We start from the raw sequence: 13,842 nt of genomic DNA on the forward strand, positions 1-13,842 counted from the left end.
TATTTAACATAGCTAATCATTATGTGTGTTTGTTTAGATTAATGTGTCCGGTATTTTTGTATATAAACATCGCGACACGTAATATAATGTGCAGGAAGATAGTCTTCTGCTCGAAAACTTTTGCAATATAATGATATATGTAGTATATGTACTTATATACCTAAGTCGTTTCAAATACCTAGTCGGTTTTTGTTAAGCTTCAAAGTCATGCTATTCGAAAAGACTTTTAACATAGCTTAATTTTATATTACTTACAAAAGTCATGTTTTAGTGTCTTTAACTATAATTTTAGAGCTATTTGTAGCTACAATAACCGTACATTTTAATTAACATAATGTTCTTTCTATTGATCTTAATTTAATTTGTTTTTTGTTACAGTACGTGGCATCGTATACGTGCACGTGTCCGCTGGGTTTTTCGGGCATCAACTGTCAGACGAACGACGAAGACTGCACAGAGTCAAGCTGCATGAACGGAGGCACCTGCATCGATGGGGTCAACTCTTATAACTGTTCGTGTGCGCCCGGGTTAGTATCATCTTATCATATCAGCTAATCGTATCAACTATAATCACAGTTGTTGTTGAAATATGTCTTTTATATATTCTTTACAATTCATGCTAATGTTTTCTTTTGTTAAAAAGGGCGTCATTTGTGAGCATAAATAAATGCAGGAGCTATTGTTCAAACAATTAATTTTGCCCAGTTCTTAGAAATAAATGGAAGATCATTTTATTGTTACTTTGCTACTAAACATCATCAGTTTATTAACGCTGTGTGTTCTCTTTATTTTGGACATCCAAATAACATAAAATAGTCTTTATTATAGTTTACAATTTTGTTATATTCTTTACTACTTGCTAGTTTTTACATATTATACCCGACGTAGGTCAAAAAATTACGTAAAATCTTACATATTTGTATGAACTTATATTATTTTAAAGCACACCTTAATCCCATACTCTCTTTCCCAGGTACACGGGCTCAAACTGTCAGTTCCGTATCAACATGTGCGACAGTTCTCCCTGCGACAACGGCGCGACGTGTCACGATCACATCACGTATTACACCTGCCACTGTCCGTACGGATACATGGGGAAACATTGCGAGGGATATGTTAACTGGTGAGTACGAAAATTGTGCTTTTGAAACAGTTTTTGAAGGAATAGAGTCAATAATTGATATTGATAAGTGTCGTCGACTCTAAGGCTAATCCCTCTCACATTTTTGAAAAGACTTGACTTACTAAGAAATTGAAATGGGTGTTATTATAAGAGACTGTTATTAAAGTCGTATCTGGGGGCACGGTAGTGCCCCCGCAAGTCGAGCAAAAAAAAGCGGCACAGCCGTACCATCTTTTCTCGATAATACTTTACATTAGTTTAAATATTAGTGCAATTAGTCTGAAAAAAAAGTAAAGTTTATTAGTAAAATTCTTCTTAGATACTCCAAGTACTCTTTTGAGCTGGCACATAATAAGTTATTTACAACCTTAAGACAAAATAAGATCTAGAAAAGATGAAGAGCAATGTAAATATACCTAATAATATTTCTTGTCTAATGTCTGCTTCAATTGCGACGATGTAAGGTTATCAGAAAGATTTGTGGTAAAAAAAACATTTACCAAATAGCATACACAACAAACAACTAACGAACATTTTCTTTACTCAGGTGTGAAGTGAACCCGTGCGAGAACGGCGCGACGTGTTCGCAGAAGGGCCCGCAGTACACGTGCACGTGCGCGCCGGGCTGGTCCGGGAAACTGTGCGATGTCGAGATGGTCTCCTGCAATGACGCTGCCATTAGGAAAGGTAAGAAAAAATCACTTAGCTACTTAATTGTACAGTTAAATTGAGAAATAAGTACTGTTTTACCCGACTATAAGAAATGCAAAAAGGTACCTTCTTTGGTAAAGACAAAAACTTTATGTTATATTCTTTACTTCAGTATTAATGCCGAAAAATAAATGCCACACCTCACCATTGTCACACTAAAGGAAACGTTTTAAAGTTTTAAAAGTCACTGATTCTATTGTTGATACAATCTTAAGTAGAATTTTGCGTTGAAAGTTAACTAAACCAACATTTTCTTGATCACAGGTGTAAAACTAAAACAACTATGCAACAACGGATCATGCGAAGACATCGGCAACTCCCATCGCTGCCACTGCTTAGACGGCTACACCGGCTCATACTGTCAGAAGGAAATCAACGAGTGTGACTCCGCCCCTTGTCAAAACGGAGCAGTCTGCAAAGACTTAGTAGGAACCTACCAGTGTCAGTGCGCTAAAGGTTTCCAAGGACAAAATTGTGAACTAAACGTAAATGACTGCTTGCCAAACCCTTGCCAGAATGGAGGTACTTGCCACGATTTGATCAACAACTTCTCTTGTTCTTGTCCTTTCGGAACTCTTGGCAAGATTTGTGAGATAAATGTCAACGATTGTATGCAAGATGCTTGTCATAATAATGGAACTTGTATTGATAAAGTTGGTGGTTTTGAGTGCAAGTGTCCACCAGGATTCGTCGGACCACGGTGTGAAGGAGATATCAATGAGTGTCTTTCAAACCCTTGCTCTATACCCGGCACTCAAGATTGCGTGCAACTCGTCAACGATTACCACTGTAACTGCAAGCTTGGATACATGGGAAGACACTGCGATGCCAAAGTCAACTTCTGCGCGAATTCGCCTTGTCAAAACGGCGGAGTTTGCAAAGCTGCTACTGCTATCCAAGGCGGACACAAGTGTCTTTGCAGCGACGGGTATTACGGCAAAAACTGCGAGTATTCAGGCTATGCGTGCGATTCGAACCCGTGTCAGAACGGTGGATACTGTCACACGTCGGAAATAGGAGGATATGTGTGTGACTGTCCATCAGGTCTATCTGGAGTTAATTGTGAGATTGATTCAATGAATGAGTGTCTCAGCAACCCTTGCAAACATCCTGAAGCTAGATGCATTGATAAGCCTGGAGATTACTTATGTTATTGCCCAAGACAATGGACGGGTAAGAGCTGTGATATCCACGATCCTCATTCCAGAGGCGGCTACGGAAGCCCTGTCAATGGAGGATTCAGTTCTAAAAACCCTAGCTTGACCTTCGAAGAATTAGATCTGGCATTCCAACGCGAACAGTGTGTGAAGAAAGGCTGTAAAGAAAAGCGCGGAGATCATCATTGCGATGAGGAATGTAATACTTACGCTTGCGATTTTGACGGCAATGACTGCACATTAGGCATTAACCCTTGGGCAAACTGTACCGCTCCGATCAAATGCTGGGAAGTGTTCATGGATGGTGAATGTAATGAAGTATGCAACACACAAGCTTGCTTGTTCGACGGTAGGGACTGTCAAAAGTCTTTACAACGTTGCAACCCGATCTACGACGCGTATTGTCAGAAACATTACGCAAACGGCCACTGTGACTACGGATGTAACAACGCGGAATGTAACTGGGACGGTCTGGATTGCGAGAACGAACCACCACATCTAGCAGAAGGAGTCATGTCAGTAACACTGCTTATGGACATGAGGACGTTCAAAGAAAACTCAGTAGCTTTCCTAAGAGATCTAGGACATACGCTACGAACAACTGTAGTGATAAAGAAGGACCATTTAGGCAATGATTTGGTGAAAGAAAAGGGACAGTCGGGAGTGCAAGTTTATTTAGAAATTGATAATAGAAAATGTACGACGTCGGAGTCTGAATGTTTCTTCACCGCTAAAGAGGCTGCTGAGTTCTTGGCGGCCACAGCGTCAAAGCATTCCTTATCTCCTGACTTCCCAATCATGCAGATTCAAGGGATGAGCCCGCCTGAAATCGACGATATAGCAACCAACTCTAAATATGTATTCATTGGAGTTATACTGGTATTATTAGCTGGTTTATTAATAGGTGTGTTAGTAACAGCGCAGAGAAAACGCGCGGCCGGTATAACATGGTTCCCTGAAGGTTTCATTCGGAATAATTCTTCGACGAGACGGCATTCTCGTCGTCGAGTGCCGGATGGACAGGAAATGAGGAATTTGAACAAGGGATCGATTGGTTGTATTGACGTTGATATCAATGGTGGTCATATGGGGCCTCCTCATCATTGGTCTGATGAGGACGATGATGGGTCAGCTCCTCCGAGGGCGAAGCGGGCGAGAGGTCCGGGAGACGCGAACGGCGCGCCAGGGGGTTACGCGTCAGACCACACGGCTATCACGGACTATGAGGAAGCTGGGCATGACTCGAGGGTATGGACACAACAACATCTGGATGCGGCTGATATCAGAGTACCGCCGAGCATGATGACGCCACCGGCTATTGTGAGTATTGTAACTTACCTACTTTTATTATTTGTACTGATATTGCGTACATTAACGTTCGAGTATTCTTCGAGGAATATTCGGAATAGTATCTCGCTAAGGTGCCTTTCAGGTTGTTATTACCTGATGGCTTTAACATTCCTGTAAAGATCAAACACCTGGTTTGATTCCAAGTGAAAGCAATATTTTCCGTCCCAAACAAATTTATCAAGTTTTGTTCTTATTAGTAAACATAATAGCTGTAAATAAGCTACTTAAAACATCAAATCACACGTTTAATAACTCTATTTTCCCTCCACAGCACGACAGTCACGGCGTAGAAGTCGACGCTCGCGGTCCGCTCGGAATGACGCCACTGATGGTAGCTGCCGTCCGCGGCGGCGGGCTGGACGCGGGGTCTGACGCCGAGGACGAACAGACGGCACATATCATCGCTGACCTCGTGGCGCAAGGAGCGCAGCTCAATGCCGCTATGGATAAGACTGGGGAGACTAGCTTGCATTTAGCGGCCAGGTAAGATATTAGTAGTGTTTTTTAATTTTGTATTAAGCCAGAATGTATTTAGAAGAATAGAACAGTTGTTATACAATTGAACATTTTAATAGAATTTATTGTCATTCTACTTTTGATTTCTCTACCGCTGTATTGCAATTTGTTCACCCTGGTCGTCGTGACTGACCCTTTTTTTAAAGATAAAATACAATACTATCTTCGTCCCCACTAGAGGACTATAAAGTGCCAGCTTTCAGTTTTGTGTGCAAATAACCTAATGCTACCTTATCTGTTTATGATTTACTTACAAACCTTATAAATCTTAATATTTACATAATACAATATTACTGTCTACCACAATATCTAACACTACATTCCCCCACAGATACGCCCGCGCGGACGCCGCCAAGCGCCTCTTAGACGCGGGCGCGGACGCCAACTCTCAGGACAACACGGGCCGCACGCCGTTGCACGCCGCCGTTGCTGCTGACGCCATGGGAGTCTTCCAGATACTACTGAGGAACAGAGCTACCAACCTTAATGCGAGGATGCATGATGGGACTACACCGCTTATATTGGCTGCTAGGTAAGGAAGCTTTTCAAAAGACCAATTTTTGATGGTATTATCACAATAACGCCACGATTAGGATGTATAGTGTATGTCCAAAATTAAGTGGTTCCAAACTGACTTTATAGTTAAGTTTATGAAAAATATGCGTCGACAATTGACACGTTACATGTTATGTGAGCGATAGTTCTTTGAAATTATTTCAAGATGTTTCTGTGTGCGTATCTAAACACTCATTGTGTAAGGAATGAACAAGGAGAAGAACTCAAAAATCCAAAAATATTCGGCAAATTTTACCTATTTTGATGTCAAAGCATCTTGATACCTCATAGAACTAGTTAAGAATTCGGTAAATGTTGTTTTACCTAACAAAGCTTAATTTTTCATTTTCTAATGCTTAAATCTATTTGCTCACAGGCTAGCCATAGAAGGCATGGTGGAGGACCTTATCAACGCGGACGCGGATATCAACGCGGCGGACAACAGCGGCAAGACGGCGCTGCACTGGGCCGCCGCCGTCAACAATATTGATGCGGTTAACGTACTGCTAGCTCACGGCGCTAATAGAGACGCGCAGGATGATAAGGTGAGGGAATAATTATATGAACAAAAAAATATATTAAATTATACCAATTTAATCCCATTATACCATAGCAATAATATTCATAGCCAGCCCTATTCCCAAATCATGTACATATCATGTTTTATCACATGTAGCGTTTGATATCGCACCAGTTACGTTAATCCCCGTAAATTTTCAAAGCTGTTATTTTAGCCAGCTCGTAGTAACAGGAATTTTCCGCGCACAGGAGTGACTCAAAGTATAGAAATTTCAACAGCGTCTATATTATAGAATTTATTTAAAAGGACTTTAAACGTTATTTCTTTTAGTGCTTAATTTTCCTACTATTTAGTGCCGCAAAATATCGTTATCCTGCAATTATCATTGATTCATTCCAAATTCTACCTATTTCTTCACAGGACGAAACGCCACTATTCCTAGGCGCGCGTGAAGGGTCTTTCGGCGCGTGCCGTGCTCTCCTCGACGCGCTCGCCAACCGCGAGATCACGGACCACATGGACCGCCTGCCGCGGGACGTGGCGCAGGAGCGAATGCACGACGATATCGTGCGGCTGCTCGACGACCACTGTCCAAGACACCCGCCGCAGCATCATCATCTTATGCGTAAGTTTATTATCAAAGATCTCTATCGTTATAGCCCAGAACTCCTTTTGGGCTTACAAATACCTATTGTTCTTAGATTTATTACCAGCTTTTTCGAAACGGGCAAAAAATACAATATATTGACTATTTCAATTTATTAGATTTTGAATTAAAATAAATTTGGATTGAATTTGTTTTTTTTTTCATATTATAAATTTCAAACGGTCACTGCAGCATATTAACCACCAAAAGGAAGTATCTGTTTTAAACATACAGCTAAGTAGTGTATGGCTTTGCACAGTGACCCAAAAGATAGCTTGGCCTGTATTTCTAATTCCCTTTTTCAAAATCCACGTGGAAATATGCCAAACTACAATATTGCAAGTAAATAATATACTCGTGCCCAATAAGCCCAAAAATATACACTAACATCTTAATTACTTATATTTTCTAGTTTAGTTAATTGCCCTATGATTTGAATAACAACTCTAATTTGTCTCTTTCTCTCTCCAGCATCACCAAACCCGCACCCGCAGTTGATCAGCCAGCCCACGGTGATCAGCACGGCTGCGAAGGGCAAGCCGAAGAAGGCGCGCGCCAAGGCCGGCCCCGACAGCCCGCAGGACCAGCCCTACGACAACAATAACTTGCAAACTACGCAGATTAGACGGTCAGTTACACTAATTTTCTATGTTTGTATAAAGAGTCTTAATGCAGAATGTAAATATTCAACATGCTTGATAAAGTGTGTAGATTGTAGAAATTTAAAATTCAGAAAATATTTAACAACATTTTGCTGTCTGTACATGATATAACGCATCCAGTTTTCTACTTTCGTTATATGCTTAAGTGAAAATATTTGTTTGTAGGTAACAAAATACCTCCTAGTAAACACGATTTTCTTGATATTATAAAGCGTTAAGATTTATAAATGTTTTGTTTTGTGTAACAGGAAAGCGAGTGTAAAAAAGACGAATAAGAAAGTGGCACAAGAAGTGCCACAGAGTGTGGAGAGCCTCGGCTCAAGCCTCAGCCCTGTTGAATCTCCGCTACAAAATTTACAGGTAAGTTCACTCATTGATACAGCAATATTCTTCAGTTTTGCTAGTCTCTTTATATTTAGAAAGCGTCTCTAACGGTTCAAAATTCCAACATAAATTGTTCTGAATGTAAGACTTTAGAGACAGGAAAGAAACGTAATTAGGAATACTCTAAATTTGGATAATGTGCATGAATTTCAAGCTATTTAACCGTTACCCAAGATGCTTAAACAAAGCATAAAATTGGATAGCAATATAAGCATGAGATTGGACAGTAATTTATGTGTCTTAAAGTATATGGAGATAAATTTGGAACATGTTTTAATGTGGTGTTGTTCGTCAGGACTTGCCGTCGCCGTACGACGCGACGTCGCTGTACTCGAACGCCATGGCGCAGTTCGTGCTGGAGCCGCGCGTGCAGCACAAGCAGCCGCCCAGCTATGAGGACTGCGTCAAGGTATTACACACTACATACTACACACTGCACACCCTATGTACCTATATTCCACCTATCTATCTCTTACTTCATCTCTTCACAAGTCCTCACATCTATTGGGGAGAGATTTTTACGCGATTATGAACTTTCGATACTGAACTTCTGCTCTGGGTTCAAAATTTTAAACGTATTGATTTTTTTAACGTATTGATAGTTACAAGAAAAAAAACACAATCTTAAATCATTCATTCCGAAAACACTGAGGATTAATATGTCATCGAGTCAGTTATACAATAGACAATCCAAAAATGTTTTAAACTTGTTAGAATATACCCACTTTCTATCAAAAATTATACTCTCTTGTTATAATGCAAATACACCTTTGTAAAAGAACTTAATGTATGTAAAATTGGACACAATTGAACATGAGTAGTGGCACATCCCACAGACGGGCGCGGCGCTGCAGCAGTCGTTCGGCGGCGGCCTGTCCTCTCTGTCGCCGCCCTACTCCAACCACTCGCCCACGCACAGCAACCACACCACGTCGCCGCATGCTTATATAGGTAAGTTATTTTATATACTACTTATCACCTGCTATAGATAAAGTCTGTCCAATGAATCTTCTATGAGTAGCATTTGCTCTTGCTGTTTCGCTCGCGTGGAAATCAATTCCAAAAATATTTGCTACGAGTATCTTACTGCCCTTACTTAATTTTGGAAATTACAGTCACAATGTACCTAATAACAACACATTACTTATAATTCATCATCTGCTATAGAAGGACACTATCCAATGAATCTTTTATGTGTAGTAATTACTTGTTGATACGCTCCCGTGGAAATCAATTCCAAAAATTTTTGCTACGAGTATCTTACGCCCTTAGTTAATTTTAGTAATAACAGTCACACTATATCTAATAACACTTTGTATTAGGTGTTAATAGAAGTTTAATTAAGAAAAAGAAAAAATAAAAGAAATAAGAAAAATAAAAGTGCATGTGACTTTAATACGTCTAGGTTAAGGTTTGATACCTGAGTCTTAAAACTTTACAATGGAACAAAAATAGTTCTATTGGATATTATGCAATAAATCTTTATCGATCTACCATGAAGGACAACAAAAAGAAAAACTATATTTTTTGGTTGTACCGTTCAATTGCATAACAGTGGCCAACAACATGCACTGATCAATCATTATGTATTCAATATACCAAAGTAATTTGTGTGTTTGTGCAGGTTCCCCGTCCCCGGGCAAGTCTCGGCCGTCACTGCCGACGTCGCCAGCACACATGGCGGCTCTGCGCCACTCACATCAACATCAGCTCGACGCCGCGGCATACTCCGCGCTTGCGCATCTAAGTAAGTACATCACACTACTGATTTACAACGATCGTATTTAGTAGTAAAACGCCTTTGGTTCGAATCCCTATATTGAAAAACGTTTGGACGAGTTTTAAGCAGTGAGTAAAAAAAAATACCGAAAAATAGCAATAACCAAGTTCCATTGACACTTCACAACAAAAAGAAAATCACTGGAAGTGGGTTTCTGCTATATATGTCTTATATGTTTATGTAGCTCTACCTACCTACCCTTTAGTAGGCAAATAGGCGTTTTAAAAAAAAATTGTCCAAAAATTATTTTACGCTTGTAGTTAAGTTAGTTATTCTAATGGTGTTTTGTTTTGTAGGTGCTAACGGGCAACACAACGCACAGCTACAAGCTATGATGACTCACGCGACTGCGCTCGGACAAGTGCAAGGCGCGCAGCATCCAGCTCTCACTAATATGATGTCAAGTAAGTACCAACAATATTTACATATATTTAGTTTTACTTAAGACTTCTAGCGTTAGCTAGTTTATAGCAAACTTTGTTCAAAGATAAATAGGTTGTTATTGAAAAAAATACTTATTTATTTATACTTACTTCCTCACTAAATTACACGGTCTCCAGTAAATGTAGATAGACTTACTTTCGATTGTCAATATTAGTTTGCATAGAAGAATAGCACAGGCTCCAAATATTTATACATTCTTGCAGTATAACTTAGCATAAGTTTCAATACGAAAAAGTTAATAATCTACCACATTGCCTAAATGTAAACTAGCTACTAGATAATTACCCTCTCATTCATAAAAATATATGAAGCTATGAAAGGCTTATAAAGAGTTTCGTTTCTTTCACTCCTTAGCGAAGTGAAAAAGAGAAAACATATTATAGCAGTTTTTTAACTAAAATAGGTTTATAGTGTGTTTATGAATAAGAGGGTTAGATTATAGGAATTTCAGTAATGAGTTCATAGGTTACAGATTAATAATATTCATTTTCTTTTCCAGGTCTATACGGCGGATGGGGCATAGGCGATACATTCCCCACCCCCTCCCCGGAGTCTCCCGACCACTGGTCATCGCCCTCCCCGCAGACACCCTTGACACAATCCCCGCACTCTGATTGGTCGGACCGCGCCGCGCTCTCGCCCAATGAGATACAGCAGACCAACAAAGGCGCTACGGAAGCCATTTATATATAGAAGTAGGTTAGAGCAATTTTAAATGTTCTGTCAAAAGTATTGTTGGATTGTAGGGGGCGCTAGTTAGGCTTGAGGTCATGGCTATTCATGTTTTTAATTTTAAACTTACAAATAGTGTATTTTCCGATAGTATTGTTGTTTTTTAGTTTTCCATATTTTTCAGATGATTGTAGAAGTGGTAAATATTGTGATGTGTTCTGTTTTTTACTTTATTTTTTATTTCTAGCAACACTAGGTTAAAGGGTTGCTTATTGTAATATTTTAATTATTTTTTTTTATATTGCCAAGCCATGATCTTCACAAAACTGCGCACTATATCCAACAAACCCTAAAAGGTGCGAACATAAAACAAGCAATGTACAGAGCGATCGACGTGTAATATAAAATGTTCGGCGTCCATTGCGCCGCGGCGACGACGTCCGACTCAGTGCCGTATACATAGACTGACTTGTATGTACAGCATGACGATGTATAGGTTAACGTAAGAACTAACATCCCGACTCACTTGCATTCCTTTTCGGTGTATTTTTATATGCATTTATAATGAAGTTATTTGTAAGAGAATATAAATGAAATAATAATATGTGGAATAAATTAGAAAGAATTAAAGAAAAGATTGAAAATTGTATTTTCATACTTGTTAATTAAAAATACTTTATGTAAGTACTATATTGTACATTATTGTTTACATATGAAAACTATTGATACCCGCGAGATGTAAGGCACTAATTTCATATTTTGCTCCATAGTGCAAACTTTATACTATGAAGATAAGTTTTTAAAATTTCGACAATATACAACATGTTACTTATAAACGCGCACCCTCAAATTAATATGATTATATCATTAGTATTAAAAACAATACTTCATATACTGTTTTTCAAGTAAACGGTTATTAAAGTCTGAACTGGCAATTGCATCATCTTCTTTTACGGTTACAATGGGTATATTATTTTCCCAGACAAGATAATATAGGTATGTCCCAACTGACTAATTTAATAGAATATTATTAACCTCCAGATAAAGCTATCCGGCAGTTATGTAGGCAAATATACAGAGTATTAAAATCCACAAAAGAAATTTTCATCAAAATGAAAGCCTGGCTATGACTATGGTAAACAAAAAAAATTAATAAAAAAGGGTGTGCCATTAAATTTCATGTTTTTTTTTAAATAAAAATACACCGATGATATTCACATATAAAAGACAGTTGTTACGTTGTTGTTATTATTAATATTTAGTTGTTAGTCTTCGACCGTTGGGTTAAAGCATATGAGATTGTTAGTGCAGTGCGCCTGCACACACTTTGAAAGGAAATTATTTATGTGTGATTCTGATGCACTTACAAATGTGCTTTTAGTGTAGATAGATAAACATTTTGTTGCTTAAGCTGAAATAAATAATTTAAAATATTAAAACATCCCACATGCCTGAGAGTTAGTCGAGTAGAGTCTCCGCACTTGGCCAGCGTGGTGAACTTGAAGGCCGAAACTCTTTGTTACGAGAGGAGAACCTTGCTAAGCACATAGGACATTATGAAATTTGTTAAAAATTATTTACATAATTCAAGGTTTAGTTGTTTGTACTTTTGCATAAATGTTGTTGATAAAATATTATTTTTTGTAGAAATTAGTAACTTTTCTGATGTTTTCAATGCATTTCACAGGAGTGTACAAAATACCATATGTAACGACAATTCGTAAGAGTATCAATTCAAGTTATGTCCTCATTTTATGAGCAGAAAATAAATCTTAATAGAAAAGCTACATTTAATTTTTCTCAAATAAATTTTTACTTCGGCTTAAGAAACAAACTGTATTTAGTATATAAAAGTAATATTGACTGAGATTGATGCCCGTCATCGCATTTTCTCACTTTTTTGTATTTTTATTATTTGTTTCGCAGAATTTTATTATTTGATCTGGCAATAATCTCAGTTTTTAATATTATAGTCTGTAGTTAACATATCTTCCGTTTGCGAATCATTCCAGTATTTTGCTTCCATTTTTAAGTGTACAGAGGGCGGGAAAATAAAGACGTTAGTAGTAAAATTGTTTAAAAATGCCACCTCTGGTTTACGGTGCATATTCCCCAATTTATTTAAGATCTCATCCATTCCATGTTCGCTTTAATATGACAATTAGTTAGTAAAAGCGGGACCACACATGCTCAATTTTACTCAATTCCATAACATACTCTTTACACTGTAATATATTTTATAATTTTAAGTATTTTTAATGTTTTTTAGCTTCCGATGTTGTATCGCTAAATGTAAATATTTTTATCATTTTTTTATACATGTAAGTAATATTTAAATTCGATGAAATAACTGATCTTCGTAGATGTAGTTAGTTATAGATTTTTGTTTTTAATTTTTTTGTGTCATCGTATTGTGCCAATGAGCAGATTTTGAATACTGTACCGTGTAAAGCACAGATATTAAATATGTGTATTACTAGTTTGTAAACTTAGATCTATGGTTAAGCGAATTGTGCTTCCTAAAGCTTGTTATAAGAGAATAATGAAACTCTGCAGACATTGGTCGAAGTACAAAAGTAACTTTTCAGAAAATTTACGAGTTTTGCACAAAATTGAGACTGTTGTTATAAGAGAGGTAAATTCATGACAATATTGTATTTTTGTAACTTTATATGAATCTGGCATTTTGTAATGTACCCGTGACACGTTTGTAATGCAAAGGCACTTTTGTTATAAAATATAAGACAATGATGATGGAGCGGTAAAGGGACGGTCATCATGGTCTACTCCGTGTGCCTTTTAGTTCTTACGTTTGTAATTTAAACTATTACATTAGTTTAGTTTCATAGCTGTAGTTGATAAAACTGTAAATATATTTTAAAACAATTATTTTCATTGAAGATAATTGCATTTAAATGTAAGGAAAAAATGAAATTTTAATAAATGTTCTCCCGTAATGACAATAAAGGAATAAAATAAAGTTTGCGATGTTTTCTTTATAATTTAAGTATAAAATTATAGCTGTGGTAAAATACTAATAGAAAAGTAAGTATTTCAGTTTTTACTGCTTGATTATATAACTATTTACTAAAAATAGGAAATGATACATATACTTAACAAACGTCCAAAGAAATATCACCGTTCTATCATCTTACGGCTTCATTGTCTTAAAATAAAGATTATATTATTGATAGTGTAAAAAAAAACCTAATTCACATATTATTATTAAACCACTAAAATAATTAATTCATTAAAGAATTAGTGTAGCTTCAAAATAATAATATTATTTTTGATGTGTATCCGAACTCACAGAAATGTCAGT

At 37.4% G+C, this 13,842-nt stretch overlaps 1 protein-coding gene across 3 annotated transcripts in view; it reads left to right on the plus strand.

Moving 5' to 3' along the window:
• The window catches only part of N (neurogenic locus Notch protein), a 149,047-nt gene extending 135,544 nt beyond the window's left edge, over positions 1–13,503 (plus strand). For 2 of the 3 annotated variants that reach the window (XM_076132973.1, XM_076132987.1), the window contains exons 19-33: positions 379–527; positions 974–1,123; positions 1,671–1,810; positions 2,099–4,311; positions 4,613–4,824; positions 5,189–5,389; positions 5,789–5,957; positions 6,353–6,557; positions 7,050–7,206; positions 7,489–7,600; positions 7,920–8,033; positions 8,446–8,575; positions 9,249–9,371; positions 9,701–9,808; positions 10,348–13,503. In XM_076132973.1, coding sequence (XP_075989088.1) covers positions 379–527; positions 974–1,123; positions 1,671–1,810; positions 2,099–4,311; positions 4,613–4,824; positions 5,189–5,389; positions 5,789–5,957; positions 6,353–6,557; positions 7,050–7,206; positions 7,489–7,600; positions 7,920–8,033; positions 8,446–8,575; positions 9,249–9,371; positions 9,701–9,808; positions 10,348–10,541 — 4,377 coding nt within the window. In that variant the 3' untranslated portion in view covers positions 10,542–13,503. The remainder of the gene's footprint in view (positions 1–378; positions 528–973; positions 1,124–1,670; positions 1,811–2,098; positions 4,312–4,612; positions 4,825–5,188; positions 5,390–5,788; positions 5,958–6,352; positions 6,558–7,049; positions 7,207–7,488; positions 7,601–7,919; positions 8,034–8,445; positions 8,576–9,248; positions 9,372–9,700; positions 9,809–10,347) is intronic. The other variant, XM_076132980.1, reaches the window with a different exon arrangement.
• The last annotated feature ends 339 nt before the right edge of the window (positions 13,504–13,842 follow it).

Source organism: Anticarsia gemmatalis, chromosome 2 (genome assembly GCF_050436995.1).
Source record: "Anticarsia gemmatalis isolate Benzon Research Colony breed Stoneville strain chromosome 2, ilAntGemm2 primary, whole genome shotgun sequence".
Classification (NCBI taxonomy): Eukaryota; Metazoa; Arthropoda; class Insecta; order Lepidoptera; family Erebidae; genus Anticarsia; species Anticarsia gemmatalis.